The sequence below is a fragment of the Oncorhynchus tshawytscha genome, linkage group LG33 (assembly GCF_018296145.1).
Source record: "Oncorhynchus tshawytscha isolate Ot180627B linkage group LG33, Otsh_v2.0, whole genome shotgun sequence".
Taxonomy (NCBI): Eukaryota; Metazoa; Chordata; class Actinopteri; order Salmoniformes; family Salmonidae; genus Oncorhynchus; species Oncorhynchus tshawytscha.
The window spans coordinates 13,514,993-13,534,241 of NC_056461.1; the positions used below are offsets into that span (position 1 = coordinate 13,514,993).

The 19,249-nt window shown below is 42.3% G+C and overlaps 1 protein-coding gene across 4 annotated transcripts in view; it reads right to left on the reverse strand.

The window, feature by feature from the left end:
- sfmbt2 (Scm like with four mbt domains 2) overlaps positions 1–15,600 on the reverse strand; it is a 42,047-nt gene extending 26,447 nt beyond the window's left edge. For all 4 annotated transcript variants that reach the window (XM_042311196.1, XM_042311194.1, XM_042311195.1 and 1 more), the window contains exons 1-4: positions 15,486–15,600; positions 10,445–10,629; positions 6,727–6,821; positions 3,402–3,642 (exon numbers count right to left, since the gene is read on the reverse strand). In XM_042311196.1, coding sequence (XP_042167130.1) covers positions 3,402–3,642; positions 6,727–6,821; positions 10,445–10,535 — 427 coding nt within the window. In that variant the 5' untranslated portion in view covers positions 10,536–10,629; positions 15,486–15,600. The remainder of the gene's footprint in view (positions 1–3,401; positions 3,643–6,726; positions 6,822–10,444; positions 10,630–15,485) is intronic.
- Between the last annotated feature and the right edge of the window lie 3,649 nt (positions 15,601–19,249).

Here is a 19,249-nt window from a genome sequence, read left to right on the forward strand (position 1 = left end):
CCTTGGGTGTCATCTAACCCACTAAACATGCATGGTTATTACATGCATGGTCCATTTCATTGCCATTCAGTCCCCTCAACCCATCAGCTCTCTGCCAACACGGAGATCCTCTATGTGTCTCTTGTGGCCACTCATGCTCCAGTGTGTGTGTTAAAAGGTCAATTAAAGCTACATAAAAATCTAGCACATTTTATCCCCCGCTGCTGCAGTTTCTATAGGTCTTTTATTATTATATATATATTTTAAACACAGTCTTATTTTTACCCCGGAGCACGATTTGCCACCAGGTAAAGATTGAGGTGTGAAAAAAGTCAGGTAGAAGCAAATTCAGCTATAGTCTCCTTAACAAACAAAAAACCACTCCCAAAAATCAGCATAAATACATCAAAGCTCTGTTATGGAGGGTGAGTCATGTGGATGAGATGATCCGGTGTGAAAATGCCTCTTCTAGAACGGCCGCTTAAAGGAGGATCGGATGATAAATTACAGATGCTAAATTATAGATGGGATTTATTTTTGACAAGCTTTGGAAGGGGTGAAACAGAAGGATCAGGGGGTGGAAGGGAGAATGTCAGGTTAGCTAGAGCATTAGAGGTGGAAAAAGGGTGACTTTCAGTGTTTAGCGTGGCAAATATTACATCAGGTTAAATTGAGTGTGTGTGTGTATGTGATCAACAAACCAAACAAGCTAAATAAACAATCACTTTATGAGCAACCTTCGTGTTCATCCGAGTCTACCTTGAATTAAAGTTGCTGAATGTATTTGGGTGTTAGTTGTGTGTTTCTGTGGGCAGGTTTGACTGGACAGTGCAGTCAGCTGTTGTGTGTTGGCTGACTAGGCAGAATGAGCTCACTCTCTTATTGACACATGGGCTGGGGCAGGGCAGGGTAGAGTGTCATAACAGGCTGAGACTGTGTGTGTGTGTGTGTGTGTGTGTGTATCTTGGGACAGGGTGCACTGTCAGTCTGTGAGAACAGGTTTTATTGGGGTCTCTACAAGCTACAGGTGTAGTACTATACTAGGAGGTCAGGTAAAGTTCAGCTACAGGTGTAGTATTATACTAGGAGGTCAGGTAAAGTCCACTACAGGTGTAGTATTATAGTAGGAGGTCAGGTAAAGTTCAGCTACAGGTGTTGTATTATACTAGGAGGTCAGGTAAAGTTCAGCTACAGGTGTTGTATTATACTAGGAGGTCAGGTAAAGTCCAGCTACAGGTGTTGTATTATACTAGGAGGTCAGGTAAAGTCCAGCTACAGGTGTTGTATTATACTAGGAGGTCAGGTAAAGTTCAGCTACAGGTGTTGTATTATACTAGGAGGTCAGGTAAAGTCCAGCTACAGGTGTTGTATTATACTAGGAGGTCAGGTAAAGTTCAGCTAAAGGTGTTGTATTATACTAGGAGGTCAGGTAAAGTCCAGCTACAGGTGTTGTATTATACTAGGAGGTCAGGTAAAGTCCAGCTACAGGTGTTGTATTATACTAGGAGGTCAGGTAAAGTCCACTACAGGTGTTGTATTATACTAGGAGGTCAGGTAAAGTTCAGCTACAGGTGTTGTATTATACTAGGAGGTCAGGTAAAGTCCAGCTACAGGTGTTGTATTATACTAGGAGGTCAGGTAAAGTCCAGCTACAGGTGTTGTATTATACTAGGAGGTCAGGTAAAGTCCAGCTACAGGTGTAGTATTATAGTAGGAGGTCAGGTAAAGTCCAGCTACAGGTGTTGTATTATACTAGGAGGTAAAAAGTCCACTACAGGTGTAGTATTATACTAGGAGGTCAGGTAAAGTCCAGCTACAGGTGTTGTATTATACTAGGAGGTCAGGTAAAGTCCACTACAGGTGTAGTATTATAGTAGGAGGTCAGGTAAAGTCCAGCTACATGTGTTGTATTATACTAGGAAGTCAGGTAAAGTCCAGCTACGGGTGTGAGTTCAGTATATGAGCTATAAAGCCACAGTTGAAGAGGGTGTGTTTATTCACTCTTGGCTAAGATGTGTGTATTCAAGTGTAAAACACAAATAAACTCAGCAAAAAAAAGAATGGTCCCTTTTGCAGGACCCTGTCTTTCAAAGGTAATTCTTAAAAATCCAAATAACTTCATGGATCTTCATTGTAAAGGGTTTAAACACTGTGCTTGTTCCTGTGCTTGTTCAATGAACCATAAACAGTTAATGAACATGCACCTGTGGAATGGTCATTAAGACTAACAGCTTACAGACGGTCGGCAATTAAGGTCCGTTATGAAAACTTAGGACACTAAAGAGGCCTTTCTACTGATTCTGAAAAACACCAAACGAAAGATGCCCAGGATCCCTGCTCAGCTGCGTGAAGATGCCCTAGGCATGCTGCAAGGAGGCATGAGAACTGCAGATGTGGCCAGGGCAATAAATTGCAATGTCTGTACTGTGAGACGCCTAAGACAGCGCTACAGGGAGACAGGACGGACAGCTGATCGTCCTCGCAGTGGCAGACCACGTGTAACAATACCTGCACAGGATCGGTACATCCAAACATCACACCTGGGGGACAGGTACAGGATGGCAACAACAGCTGCGAGAGTTTCACCAGAAACGCACAATCCCTCCATCAGTGCTTAGACTGTCTGCAATAGGCTGAGCGAGGCTGGACTGAGGGCTTGTAGGCCGGTTGTAAGGCAGGTCCTCCTCAGACATCACCGGCAACAACGTCGCCTATGGGCACAAACCCACCATCGCTGGATCAGACAGGACTGGCAAAAAGTGCTGTTCACTGACGAGTTGCGGTTTTGTCTCACCAGGAGTGATGGTCGGATTCGTGTTTATTGTCGAAGGAATGAGCGTTACACCAAGGCCTGTACTCTGGAGAGGGATCGATTTGGAGGTGGAGGGTCCGTCATGGTCTGGGGCTGTGTGTCACAGCATCATCGGACTGAGCTTGTTATTGCAGGCAATCTCAATGCTGTGTTACAGGGAAGACATTCTCCTCCCTCATGTGGTACCCTTCCTGCAGGCTCATCCTGACATGACCCTCCAGCATGACAATGCCACCAACCATACTGCTCGTTCTGTGTGTGATTTCCTGCAAGACAGGAATGTCAGTGTTCTGCCATGGCCAGCGAAGAGACCGGATTTCAATCCCATTGAGCACATATAGGACCTTTTGGATTGGAGGATGAGGTCTAGGCCATTCCCCCCAGAAATATCTGAGAACTTCTAGGTGCCTTGGTGGAAGAGTGGGTCTGTGGAAGTTGTTCAGTTTTTGTCTCTGTTGTTGAATCTTATGTTCATACAAATATTTACACATGTTAAGTTTGCTGAAAATAAACGCAGTTGACTTTTTTGCTGAGTTTATAAAAGTGTGTGTGATCAAATATCAACTCACCACTCTGTGTGTGTGTGTGTGTTTCCAGATGGTGTCCCTACCTTCAGGGGGTTGGAGGGTCTTGTTGTTCTGGGAGCACCAGCCTACTGGGTGGAGTTCGGCGGTCATGACATCACACCAGAAGTCGGCCTTGCGGTCATCTCCGTAGCCACTGAAGCGCAGCAGCAGCAGCTGGCCACAGGTGGTGACGATGGTGGCCACCCAGTAGGTGTCTGGGCTGCTCTTATTGGCCACCTCCAGCTTCATCCCCGGCTGGAAGCTGCTCTGTAGGCTGATGTCCACCTGCGAGAACCAATCAGAGAGCACCATGTCACACAAGAGCCTGCCCTCACTGACAGGTGAGCTTGATTATAATGGGCTTGCACTTAAGAGGTAAACCAAGTGCATTGGGCGAGATAAAGCACATCTATACATTGACATTCTAAAGTGAATGACATCACAGGTTTATATGCAGAATGAGGGACGTCTGACTGGCTCGCTGAGCCATGATTGACAGAGTAAAACAAAGGTGGGCCACAAGTACTGAACAGGTATGACACAGGTGATTCCCAAAAGGTCCCCACCCACACTATCTGTTTAGGAATCTGTTTGTTCACAAGGGTCAAGGGTCCTTTAACGTTCCACTGAACTAGCAACCACTTTGAATATCCTAAACAATCTGGCCTTGCGGACAGTGACTCACAGAGAGAATGAGAGAGAGAGAACGAGAGAGAGAGAGGGCGAGAGAGAGAGAGGGAGGGCGAGAGAGAGAGAGAGGGCGAGAGAGAGAGAGAGAGAGAGAACATATATAAAGGGCTACTACCAGGAAATGGATCATGTAATGTTTCAACCATAACCCCAGGCTGCACTCACACATATCTAAAACCCATTCTATAAAACACAACACACAAATGCACGCACGTGCACACACGGCCTGTGTTACTGGAGAAAGGCCAACATCTTAGAACTAAAAACAATGCAAATGGCCTCATGACTTCCTGAGAAAAACAAATCAAATATGCTGTATCACACTGGATGGCTTATGTAAGAGAGGCAGAGGCGGAGAGAGAGACAGAGACAAAGAGAGAGCGAGAGACAAAGAAAGAAAGACAGCGAGAGAGAAAGCCAGCGAGAGAGAAAGAGACCGCGAGAGAGAGACAGCGAGCCCACAAGGAATCACTGTTTCAATTGGCACTAGGTCTGTTGAGAGCATGAGAGTTATTTCACTATTTCACAGAATCACATTTTCAGGGCAAATCATGCTCTTTTTCCTGTGACTCAATCCACTTACCAACAACACTCCCATTCAAATATGATCATCTTTCATGTGTCCAACCGGGCAATCACATCAGAGCACACCTCACGGACTTCAGTTCACACACAGAGCTTGAGCCCGCTTGAACTGACATCGATGAAATCAGTCAACGCCATTAAACCCACTGAAAGTCTACTTCCATACTGTACACTCCTTTCTTTCCGCTACATTATGTAGGATTACTTATGCATTCTCTTTTCCCATCGTCCCCTGCAGCCGTGTGGCAGGCCTCCTTAAGATAGCTGTTCCATCAGGCTTCACTACTACTACTGGCAGTCTGACACTACACCAGGCAAGACTGGGGAGTACTGTAACATACAAGGCAGGGGTATTCAACTCTTATCCGACGAGGTCCAGAGCCTGCTGGTTTTCTGTTCTACCTGATCATTAATTGCACCCACCTGGTGTCCCAGGTCTAAATCAGTCCCTTAGAGGGGAACAATGAACACCCGCTGTGGTACTGGTTACCAGGTCCAGAGTTGAGTTTGAGGGATACGTGCCTTTTTCCGTCCTTTTACAACTTCCATGGAGCTTGAGTCAATCTCTGAGTAATTGTGTGGCTTGTGTTCAATGCTAAATGTCACATGAATTTAAGTGTGTATGATGCCAAAATACACATGCACTGTGTACAGCACATTGGGAAAGTGTTCAGACTCTGTTTCTACAACTTGGAGTCCACCTGTGGTAAATTCAATTGATTGGACATGATTTGGAAAGGCACACACCTGTCTATAAAAGGTTCCACAGTTGACAGTGCATATCAGAGCAAAAAAAAACATGAGGTTGAAGGAATTGTCCGTAGAGCTCCCGAGACAGGATTGTGTCGAGGCACAGATCTGGGGAAGGGTACCAAAAAAGGTCTGCAGCATTGAAGTTCCCCAAGAACACAATGGCCGCCATCATTCTTAAATGGAAGAAGTTTGGAACCACCAAGACTCTTCCTAGAGCTGGCCTCCTGGCCAAACTGAGCAATCAGTAGAGAAGGGCCTTTGTCAGGGAGGTGACCAAGAAACCGATGTTCACTCTGACAGAGCTGCTTGAGTTCCTCTGTGGGGATGGGAGAACCTTCCAGAAGGACAATCATCTCTGCAGCACTCCACCAATCAGGCCTTTATGGTAGTGACCAGACAGAAGTCACTCCTCAGTAAAAGGCACATGACAGCCCGCTTGGAGTTTGCCAAAAGGCACCTAAAGGACTTTCAGACCATGAGAAACAAGATTCTCTGGTCTGATGAAACCAAGATTGAACTCTTTGGCCTGAATGCCAAGTGTCACGTCTGGAGGAAACCTGGCACCATCCCTACGGTGAAGCATGGTGGTGGCAGCATCATGCTGTGGGGATGTTAATCAGCGGTAGGGACTGGGAGACTAGTCAGGATCGAGGAAAAGATGAACGGAGCAAAGTACAGAGAGATCCTTGATGAAAACCTGCTCCAAGGCGCTCAGGACCTCAGACTGGGGCAAAGGTTCACCTTCCAACAGGACAACAACCCTAAGCACACATTCAAGACAATGCAGGAGTGGCTTCGGGACAAGTCTCTGAATGTCCTTGAGCGCCCAGCCAGAGCCCGCACTTGAACCCGCTGTAACCCCCGCCAAATGTGCTTCAACAAAGGACTGAGTAAAGGGTCTGAATACTAATGTAAATGTGATATTTCCATTTTTTCTTTGTCATTATGGGGTATTGTGAGTAGATTGATGAGGGGGAAAAAACTACTTCATCAATTTTACAATAAGGCTGTAACGTAACAAAACGTGGAAAAAGTCAAGGGGTCTGAATACTTTCTGAACGCACTGATGCAACAATGAGGATGCAGGGTATGTCATCTTTGGTATGCGAGTCTCGGTGAACAGCAGTGACTATGAATATGTAACTATTTGAGTGTGGTCTTCAGCAGGTAAGTCATGCCTGAGCCTATGAGCCTAACTACACTGCTTAACATCATTAGCTAAAGTACATTCTCACTCAAACACATGTTTAAAGGGATTCGCGTGATTGCCACCAATTCAACAACAGTATTTACAAGATGTTGTGAGGGTTAAGGAAATGTAAACGTGTGTTTGTCACTCACATGTTTGAAAGCGGTGTGGGGTGCCGCGGTCGCCCCCGTCTCCTCTAGGTACTCCTCCCAATTAAAGTCGGCCTCTTCCTCCATGGAGTCTGCGTCTGATAGGAAGAAAGCCCCGTCAATCATTTTGACCGCCATCAACCCAGTCACAAAACATTAAAAATCACCATAAATACAAGCATAACAGCGTCACACTCTATAACGACATGTTTTATTTCATTAACTAGCAGAAACAAAATCATTCAGTCGACATTCATACCGGTTATAGACTAGGGTGATATTGTCTATATGAATGCAGCTGCCACTGTATCGAAGCCCTTGGATGCCGTTTTCATCATTAATCGCAGGCGATAGGTGCAATACACATCCCTGCATTCTGCATTAAAGTTTGGTTCACACTGTGAACCCGAATGAATACATCAAATAAAATAAAACACTAGCCCTATAGGCTTTGAGAGGTCCCGTGTGGCTCAGTAGGTAGAGCATGGTGCTTGCAACGCCAGGGTTGTGGGTTCGATTCCCACGGGGGACCAGTACGGGGAAAGATGTATGCACTCACTACTGTAAATTGCTCTGGATAACAGAGTCTGGTAAATTAATAAAATGTCCAATTCAAATGCCTACGCTGCGTTGTAGGCTTATATCTCTTCAGTAAATCCGAGCTTGTTTTTCTTCTCCAGTCTATTCCATTCAAACAACTCGAGCCTATGTGCACGTTGTAAATTTCAATCTTAATTGGCTCATTTCAAACTGTCGTTGATGAGGCGCCATAAACCTGAATTGGGGGATCCTCCAGCATCGTTTAAATCTCCAGTTTGCGAACAGTTTGGCTTCCCAGTAGATTACAACGCCGATGGACAGAGAGTTGTGGATAAAACCGTATGTAGCCACTGCTCAACGAGAATAGCCTCTGCATGTGCCAACACCTCAAATATGTTGCCACATACGCTGACATCACAAGACGGAAACGCAAAGAAACATAACATCGTCTCACCTCTGCATTCAAGCATTCCTTGGCAGCTGATTCTGACTGGGCCAAAGAAATGACAGGAGTGATAGGTAGACTTTGTTTATATTTTTTGAGTCTTTGGTTAACAGCCGCAGATATGAGCCCATTCTCGGTGGTTGAGAACAAGAGGGATTCAGCACCTCGTGACAATGCTCGAGCCACGTTACAAACTTCCCTCTTGCACTCATTTCAGCAAACAGGTCTATGCTCTATGTAAGCAAGCCAAAGCTCTCAATGAATTGGCAATTGCACACTGTGAAGGCACTTAACAGTGACAGCCCATTACATTACCCCGGGAATGGTTGATGTCCCATGCTACAGACAAGCCCTCTTCATCAGAGTCACAACTGTGCATCTGGCACTGAAGGAGGCAGTGTCATGGTGCGTTCGTAACCAAGTGGGAAGTGTCAATTACTAGTGGGGAACTCGTCTATCATCCTGAGCACCCACTTCTCCGACATGGTGACCTCTGACGTCACCTAGTAAGGAAATGGCCTTTAAAACAGTATTTTCTGCAGTTAAAATAAATCCATTACGGTGGTTTTTGAACTCTATAATTTGTTTAACAAGCATGATGGTTGTACTTTCAGTTTATAGTTGACGCAGCTTGTTGGCCATTAGCCAATCTGCATTTATCAGCGAGTTCAAATAACATGAACGCATCCAACTGGTATTTACGACTTCACAACTGGTACATTTCCACCTCCCACATGGTTACAAACGCAGCATCAGAGTGGAAAACCGACAGGCCCAACATAACAATCCTGTCACAACAGACAATGCCAGGAACATTGTGAATGCCATTTCATTTTTCCGCTGTACTGAAACTGAACCGTGACCCCAAATCCGCAATACGTACCCAACTGTGGGTTTGGTGAACTGTTACACCGTTACTTATAGAAGTATGAGATACCAGACCCGGTCTCAGGGATGGGGAACTCTGGAGAGCCCTTCGATCCCCACTGAGTTGGGTAGATCTGATCCCCTATGTACTTTAAAACGGGAGGAATTTTTGCCTCTAGGGCTCTTCAGACAGCTTTTAAGGGGACCCGTTTTTCTGGATAATGTGTTTTTTTATGATTGTGTTTTGCTTTTCATGTATTGCTGTGTAATAACGTATATTTGAACGTGTATATGGATGTGTAGTTTAATGTGTATATTGTCATTTTACGTGTATTCTTGTGCTAAACAGGGCTCATCTGGAAAAGAGACCTTGGTCTTAGCATGGATTCCCTGTCAAAATAAAGGTGAAATAAAATGAGAATAAATGACAATGCAGTGGAGAAAAGACAATAGGAATAATGTTGTAAATAAAACAGTATATGTCCTCAGTCCCGAGCAAAAGAGTCGAGTGGAATACAGTTTGCGTGGAGTGGGGGAAAAAATGTGTACGCCTTCATTCTGCAACGATCAAAGTCACTGTGTAAACTGATACGTCGTAATAAGCATAAACAAAACATACAGATTTAACGAGACAAGCGGGGTGAGATCTGATCACACACACACCAATGTCATTTCTCTAAATCTATGGGGAAGGACATTTATAAAGAACACAGCAGGAACCAGCTGAAACTAAGTTTAGTCTCTTGTCAAGCATTCAAAATTAGGTCACTTGAAAATGTATCTGATCTTTAATGAGTTTTATGTGTGTGTGTGTGTGTTCCAGGTCTTACGTAATGCCACTAATGTTTCTCCTCAAGGTGAGAACGGTTTCATTTGCCCGTGGGAGACTGTTACTTGGACAAGGTATAATGTGTCTTGTGTGTGTGTGTGTGTGTGTGTGTGTGTGTGTGTGTGTGTGTGTGTGTGTGTGTGTGTGTGAGTGTGTGTGCATGTGAGAGAGAGAATCTGCATCTCTTGTTCCTGCTGTGTGGTTTCTCCTCTCTAGGCTGTGTCTCATGGGACTTAGTGTGTGGGACTTAACCTGCACTAATGAGAGAGAAGAAACTACCAGTTGTTGTAGTCAGGGGGCTTTCTGAAAAGAATCTGCTAGGCTTGCTCTTCTCCCTTACACATAGCAGTGTGTGTGTGTTTGTGTGTTCACACTCCCCATCCCCAGACCTTTACAAAGGCTATGACGTAACCTTGTCATTCAAGCGTATTTGAGATTTAGAAAATCACTTTAAAAATCCTTTAAAATATGTTTTATAATTAAAAAATATGTTAGATCAACCGTGGTGTTGAGAAAACGCTCCTAGGCGAGTTGTATTTCCTCTTTCCTGTCCGCCCAACAAAACTTTCCGGTTTTCTATTTCTTTTAATCCAAGTTCCACTTTTCAAGTCTGTTTATCTGATAAGAAGCATCTTGTAGGGCTGAACAGAACAAGGAAGTGAACACAGGAAAACCATGACATAGAAACTAACTATGACTCCACAGTCAACTCATACTTCCCCACACCAATGACCAGGTAAACTGGACCAGATTCTCTCACAGCTGGACACAGTGGCTACTGCAGATTCATGCTGAATAATCCAAACCCCCAAAATAGCCCTGCACTACACGCATTCTGAGACCTCGATGAAGGTCAATAATGGTGTGGCATGTTAAAAGGAATGGGAAAAATTGGAAATTGGCTGCTTATCACAATCCCCTGTTGTGATTGTGATACAATGGAGATTAATGGTTGTGCCCTTCGCGTGTCATCAAAACAATGGAAGACAAAAAAATGAGGAAGAGATAGAAGATTAAAAAGTGTAGGTAAAATCCCTCACCTGAGTGCACCCGTTCATCTCTCCCATTGGCCGGGCTGTTGGATTTCCCCACGGAGAGGGCCAACGGCCTGTCCTGTGGGCGGGACTGCATCCTGCTCTCTCTTCCTGGTGACCTTTGCCCTTTTACCCTTTGTCCGTCTGTCTTCAGACTCCCCAGTCTTCACTGCATCTCCCTCATTCCTCCACTGTGTCACACAAAGGAGGAGTTAAGTAGGAATGGAGCATTAAAATCCATATCATGTCCATCTAAACAATGACCACTATAACAAAAGACAATACAGGCATTTATTCCAGACCATACAGATGAGAAAAATGAAGAAACCCGCACACTGCTCTTGATAGCATCACTGCTCGTTATTAAGCTTTACGTATCGGCCTCACGACCTTCGTCAGGGCTTGTGAGTTTTTTTACATTTTTTATTAGCACCATTATGTAGACATAGCTCCACCCACATTCGTTCCAGGCATCGAATGGGGTTGGAGTCGAACAATGTGCATTTCATAAATAGTGTACATAAAACGCATTTAACACGTCTGTAAAGCCACAATGAGCACATCGACTCACCGTGCAAGTTTTCAGAAATCATTGGGTACAGTGCAAGAAAAACGTCAGAGTAATCTGAAATAGGGGACATGAATTCATGTTTACATTTACAACATGTATTTCATCATTAAGACCTTTTGGGAAATGTCTGGAGGGTGAACATCCAAAGACATTCTATTTTGCTCAGAGTATTATTTACATCACCACCCCTGTCTGATATCTTAACTTTCACTATGCCACAAAATCTAAAAAAGGTAGAAATGTCATTTTTTTAGGTCATTAAACTGGATAGTCCCTGTCGTTTCTTCTGATTGAACTTGTATGAACTTGTATGTTCACTAATTCTCTGTTGGAGAAAACGAGATGTTTTGCCTACAGACCAGCCCTCCGTGCAGACGGAACAGCCTCTGTTCTACTCATTATACTTGTACAGCATAGAATACCTGCTCAGCACAGTGCATTTCTACTGTGTGCCTCTGCTTGGTTCAGTCTACGAGAGCAATGTGCAGTTTCTGCTGTCGTGGATTTGCATACCTCAGCACAGCTCTTCAGCCACAAGAGATAACCAATCACAGTTGAAATAAGGTTGAAGAACAGGACTGACACAGCAGAACCTCATAAAACCATGCCACAGAGCTCAGCGTTACATAAACCATTACGGAAGAAGAGGTGTTTTAAAATGGCATAAAATCGCTCGCATAGGAATCATAGCGCTTAGTCATAATTTACTCATACTTTTGCTTTATCTTAAAGGTCTTAGAGGAAAACAAACTAAATAGGTTCCTATTGTTTTCCCACTCTGTCTCTTTCCCAGATCACGTGGTTACATTTGGGATACCTGCCATTTCACTCAGCCTCCGCAATGACTCACTGTAACTGCACACACTTCCATCAAATGTTCAATTAACACTGATTCAGAGCAGATTCATACCAATTCCCTTCAATCAAACTAATACACAAAAACAATTCTCTGCAGACTTCGCAAATTTGCCTAAGCATTCAAATCCCCATTCAAAAGAGCAATAGGCAATGTTATGTGCTCGTCATCATGCGTTTTTATAACAGGAGGAACATAATTGGCAATGCATTGAAATCAACTCGTTGCTTCATTGCATAGCTGTGTCCTTTCACGACATGTAAATCCTTCTGAACGTGTCCTCCGTCACGCAGGGATCCAAACACACATCTATCCATAGCGTAAACAACAAGCTGGTCTAATTGGACTCACATGACACTGCCCCCTGTCCCTCTCCACTCTGTCTGATAGTCCACATCCTCCGGGACGCAAACATAGGATCCATCTGACTACAGACCATAAACTATCAGAGATCACAGGCAACAAGGTCCATTAAATAACTCAAATGTAGTATAAACCACAATGTCTAAGACACAATCAGAGAAAATCACAGATTTAGAGAACCGAGCAACTTGTCTCACAGAGGGTCACTTATCCCAGAAATGTTCTCACTGATTTAAATTGAAAATGTTCACTATTATAGCATTCAGTCAGGAGGATCTAAGGCTGTGTTTACACAGGCAGTACAATTCGGATTTAAAAAATAATTCTACTAATAGTTTTTTTAAAACCAAAATCAGCCTAACTAAACCACTAAATTAAAACATATTGGTCCATACTGGTCCCCAGCATCCCAGTGAGCAGCCCAGATTGGATCCTGGGGATTAGGCTGATCTGTGTGTTAATCTGAGACGCAGGTCTTTCCTGGTTAAAGCCTCATCAGATTGAGATGGTGGGGGGGGGGGGGGCGGTGTTATGGGTTAGCCCTGATGAGTCCAGTAGACACCACACGCTGTCCCTTAGCTGCCTTTCTCTAAAACCCCCACCAGGACAATAGAAAGACATAATGGGGAATTAACAGATTAACTAACACTATTTGGGCTGGGTGTGTCCTTCCTCATCTCCCGCCATGTTTTTGTTTGTAGGTATCAATATTTGACCATTTATCCTGCGAAGAGTAACGATATCTCTCAATGATTTCTACACTTCTGTTTTATCACTCACTATGTAATCCACAATATCACATCCAATGAAAGATTTCATGATTTATCAGTATCTATGATGTATTAGTATAATATATCAGTATAATATAGTGTCTTGTCTCTATGGCTCATCTAGCCTGGTGTGTTCCTTATTACACAGCCTGTGATGCTGTGTGAGATCAGCTGACTGAGATATTTAAAAGACTGAAGAGCAAACAACTGCCCCAGGCAGACAGGCCACAATGCACAGTGGCAATGAGAAAACATACTAATGGGCAGCCTACTGCCTACAACAGCAGCTTCAGGCAACTTCTCCAGCATCAAGCTATTGTCTGAGTAACATCACATCAGAAGGTCTATATAATTACATTTTCCATAAACTCAAAAATAATCGAAAATAGATGGAAATGGATCTTGTTTGATCTTAATCCAAATGTCATGTTGTATAATATATCTTTATCTTCTTTGAAGAAAAACATTTGATGTAGGCCAATCACTGGACAGCTTTTTTGCACATTGTGTCTGTTATGCTGACTTATTTTCACTCCTCCAGACATTGAGTTGCTCATGATCAGGTAAAAAAAAGATTTTTTTTTTTTTTTTTGAAACTCCTGTGATTCATTCATCCACACACCTCACTGAATTCATAGTGGAGAAAACGAAATGTGGCTTTCTTTACGTTGCAATGAATCTAGTCAGCCAGACACTTCCCATGCACAATTAGCCTGGGGATGTTGTTACCTTGCCATTATTTAACCTGAAACTACAATCTTGGCCTGATGACTTAATACATCCGTTTTCCATATCACTTTGTTATGTAAAATCACCTTGAAAGATGTGTTAATAATGTAAGTTGTTCTTGGCTAATAAAATTCTCTGTCTTCACTCACAAAGCAGAGCCAATCCATCAATATTTCATCTGTTCTTCCTTTAGAACCTTATCAGGGACATTTACATATAATGGCAAGTGCTTTCAAAAGATCGATTATGAACGGCGCTGAGGAGCACATGAATACAACCATCAATAACCATGCATCCTCGATCATCTTTACACCCCTATACCAGATCCCTGGACACTTCATAGGGTTTTACTGTAAAGAGGCGAGATCTTCTCCATGATGTTGCTTGCTTCCATTCCATCTAGGCTACACCAGTACCAAGGCAAAACGAGCTCACATGAGAGCCCCCGACCTGCCGTATGTTTTAGGGTTTTATAGCAATAGGCAGCCTGAATACGCATGAGAGTGCAAATGCACATCACTGTTCATTCGGTAACGTGGTTTTATTTTTTATTCATTATGGAGCCGAATGTAATCCCGAAGAGGGATCATCAGAATAATGCGCAGCTAAACTCCGGATTTGCTGACCGCCCGCAATAAAAAATAAATAATTAAATGGATATATGCGCGGTTTAACCCAATTAGCAACTTCATCATACAAATTTGGCATAACGTCGGATTGGGAGAATTACCTCGTGCAATTTTACAATCATCAAGATTGGATGTTAAAACCTTGATGGATGATTAAAAAGACAAACGGAACCGCTCATCAGACCATTATTCTATGTCTACTAAATAACGATAAAAATGTTTGATTGTAACTGCTAATGCTGATAAAGTGAAACAGGAAATGTAGCTAGGCGTACTGTGCATTTGTGGGATACGTGTGTCGCCGACGTCCTCTCAGTGCGTTACACAGTCAGTCATTTGTATATGGCACTTCGCTAATGTACTTTGCACACAAAGTATTGCAGCGGAAAAAAACTCTAACAGTATTGCTAAACGTCTACTTCCAATTTAATTCATTAGAGCTTGTTAATGCGCATCAAAAGAAACTGAAACTGGACGGTTAACTGCAGTAATTTTATTTTTTCCTCATTCAAAGATTTTACATGCAGTTTTTTACACACCAAAACCCGCCATGTTGAAAGTGGTTTGACATATTGGCAATGTCCGGTATTTTCCGATGCCTTTGCGCACCTATGTGTGGGGAAAAATGTGACACACCTACACGTTTAAACTGTAAATATGAACATTTAAAATGAAGTCAGGGGTGTGAATTTATGAGTATTTCACTATTTTATCGTTTTTAGTGGAAAGCAGACCGTTAGATGGAAATTCATTTATCAGGCTTATTGAAATGTGTTTTTCCTACGCACGGCAAGCATTAAAATAAATGTTTATGTAACCAATTTATTTTCGCATCAAGGTTTATATTAAATAAAGAAAAACAATCATACTAACTAAATTGAAAGTGCCACGAAGCGACGTTCTAACCGCATGTGAAAGCTATAATTACGCACGTAAAAACACTTTGAACAACTTGGCTCCTGAATGCGCCAGTATTTATGTTTCTAGAGAAACAGCCTCGAGTAGGAATGGTTAAAGGTTTTAGCCAGGAAAAACCTTTCACGGTAGATATTTCGTCGAGAAAACGACGGCTCTGGATTAGTAACCTACATAAATATTTAAAGAAGCGTCAACCTGTCACCTGTCTTACCTTAATGATGTTTTTTTCGCGTCTAATTTGCGAGCCTTTTTCGTTCGGTGGAAGCCAGCGAGCGACGTCTTCCAACTGCACAGCACAGAGATCGTTCCAATATGGCATCCCACATCTGCGCATGTCCAAAAAATCTTCAGATTATTTTCAAGCCAACTCCTTCAATGACCTTTAGTGCAGTTACGAATTTTTTCTGCCAATTATAAATAGAATGTTGAAGTAGACTACCCACCCCCATATTTTAACCCCTCGGTCTTTCATAGCTGAAATACACAACACATAGATATTGTTACCAGTGTGTTTACACAATAATGAAGCCACTATTTTTACACTTCTGAACCAATTTTTTTATTGTATCTTTATTTAACTAGGCAAATCAGTTAAGAACAAAATCGTAATTACAATGACGGCCTACCACCGCCAAAACCTAACCAGGAAGACACTGGGCCAATTGTGCGCCTCCCTATGGGAATCCCAATCACGGCCGGTTGTGATACAGCCTGGAATCGAACCAGGGTCTGTAGTGACCCTTCTAGCACTGAGATGCAGTGCCTTCATCTGCGCCACTCGGGAGCCCAATTCATGATAGATGTAATGACATTTCCGAATACGTTTTTTATTGTCGAGACTAATTGTTTCATTGTTTTAAAAATGGGAATATAGGCTATATTATATTAAGGTTGTTTTTACATGTGAAATATAAGTGTCCAATACACAAATCCCAACAGAAGTCAATAGGCATACTGTATAGTCAAAGATAAAAACCTGTTTAAGCCTGGAGCCAAAAATACTTGTCTGACAACTATTTGACTTTCAAATAAATGAACGAACGTGTAGGCCTATGCATGTGCTACCCCCTTCTTTGAGAATTCCATTGGCACTGTTTCTGACTGTTACAGTCGTGTCTTGACATACTAACCTTTTCTTTCGGTTAATTGTGTGTTTTTATTAAAAATTATACTATTCAACATATAATGAAACGTAACTCAAAGTTTAGTGTGCACGAGAGACAGAATGTCTTACTGATTACAAGGGAATTCAGTGTCACATACTGCACAGAAGTAGTATTTATTTCACATGGTATTCATTTAAAAGATAAGTCAAAAAGGTATCGTTTTTTAACAGCTCGGTTTGTGTTGTTTTTGTAATGTTAGTGCATAAAGTCGAAACTGTTTCCGCTTGACTGAAAACTGAAAACGTTTATGCACTTTATTAAAACACTTAGAGTAGCCGACATGAGATAAAACCATTGATATTCATTGATAAGTATCTCATGATCATTCTGTCAGTCAACCAAACCCTTGTATTCATGTGGTCCAGAAGCAAATTGGGGTACAAGGGCTTCATATGGTCCCAGTTCGGCCCATGTGTCCAAAGTCCCGAATTGAAGGCAACTCAGCAAGGCATGAACATTTTAAGTTTCCATGAATTGAATTGTATTATCAACCATAATATGACCAGGGTTTCTTCATGACTATGTAACAAAAGCATTGCATTCAATGGATATTGCATTAGAAGCAGGCCTATTGTCCTGTTACATTTTTTTGGAATGCCTGATGTACTGAAGTGACTCATTTTATTGCTCTCACTTATTGACACATATTTACCATGGCTACTCTATTTGGAAGATGAACCATTTCATCAAATAATTGTTATAGCGTTCAAGCATTACTGTAGTCAATACTATCCTCTAGTGGTAGAGCGTGTGTAGGCCCACTCGCCAACTGAATGGGAATAGACAGACATGATAAGGGTATAAAATAGAACACATTTTAAACTGTCTTGAACTGGGTATCATATCTTATGAGGATCTTCTTTTGACTAAATAAATGTACATTAAAACTATGTATGATTGTTTGAAAACTATAGCTTCAACAGTGTATGGTGGAGGTTTTAGGCCAGACTGCGAGTAAATCAATTGTTTTAAATTGCGGAACAATAATGCAAAATCTAAATTGCGCAATATAGACCTACTTGTTGGATCATGATTTTGGGAAATCCTTCAACCTCCCTCGGCTGTCATCATCCCATAACAGTGCTAGAATGAATGAGCATCATCTTCCACTTGCAACTCAAACAAAAAAATAGGCCTACCGAATAGTCTGAGTTGCCTAGCCACCACCGGCCTCATCCGCACGCCTCTGGTGAAGCGAATGCCTCTCCGCGGCTTCGCGCCTCCGGGGCCATCCCCGTGGAGGGAAGTGTGCATGTGCACGTGGTGGTGAGGTGCTGGTGACAGATGGTTGGTTTGTAGCGCGCGGTTTAATCTGCCAGAGAAGAGGTTTTAACAAATGCGCGGGGGAACGGATTATCCCCCACGTGCGACGCATGCATTGCACGGGCCACTGCCCTTTGTCTGTGTGCCAGTCAGAAGAAAAGGGATGGTTTGTCTATATATCTCAATAACTCCCAAATTCATCTAGCCTGCCTTGACAATGACCATGGAGTAGGCTTATCATAAACCATTGGATTGAATGAAATGCCATAGGCCTATTGCAAACCCACAGGCTATGGCTATTGATTGAATAAGTAATTAATCAGTAATTAATTAAATGCCAACTTCCTCATCATTCCATAACTGGACAATAGTGGCTTCATGACAAGGCACTAATGCACACAGCCCCTTAATCTCCAACTAAAGGCCATTCAAAATCCGTTTTGCTTATTAACACTTGAAAGGCTTTGAGGGATTCCACTTTGAGCCAATGAGTAGTTATTCTGACTGCAAAATAACAGTCTTATAAATACATTTCATATACTATTGCACAAATAATCATTTGGTTCTGTGTTATGAAGGTTTGGGTAACAGTAGAATATGTTACCCAATAAAACAAATCAACAAGCATTTTCATTGGTTTATGTTAGTGTAGGCTATCTGTGGTGCACATGGAACAGTTATTCTTGGAAAAGGTGACATTTTGAAATAGAGATAATCTCTTATATTTTTTTTATTATTTGGCAAAGGTAAGTGTTTTGGTAACCTCAGAATCTGCTCTTTCTGATAGTATATAGAAGGCAAAGGGTCTTACCTGCATGTAACTCTGTATGAGCCTCAGAGGATTTGAAAAAGTCACTTTTTGGTGCTCTGATTCCCTGCCTCTGTGTCAATTCCAACTAAACTAAAATGTCTCTTCATATTCAATTTGACAATTGACAATATTGTCACCCATCAGATTATTGCCAATTTAATTTTGTATTTAGACCATCTCTATTATTAGATTTGTGAAATAATGTTCAATATAGTTTAGGTGTAGTTTAGATGGGCCATCATCAACTGAGCAGGCTGACTGCTGGTGAAAGAGTAGAAGAAAGAAATACATGTCCGTTAAAAACTGGATATGACACAAATTCTGTTTCTGATCTCGAAATTCTAAAAACAAATGCATGTGATAAATATACGTACGTAGGAAAAGTAAATGACGGAGGGTGGCATTAGTTTAAAAACCGCAGAGATATTTAAATATAATTAACTTGCACTTAAAATGACTACCTCAACGCTTAAGTGTTAAATCCACTATTGTTGTCTTTCATCGTGTGTAGGACACATCATCTGACTGCTGTAGTATAGATAATTCATATTACAAAGGTTGTCCATTTAGATTAAATTATAGCCCAAAACTCTATAGCCTACATGTGATTAGAACGTGGTAACTGATAAAGAGTATTTCAAATGGGGCTTGGGACATTGGATGGCCCCCTACTGCGGAGACAGGGGCGTGTGACTGCATTAACAAAAGGAACAAAGACCGCCTGCGCTCGCAGAG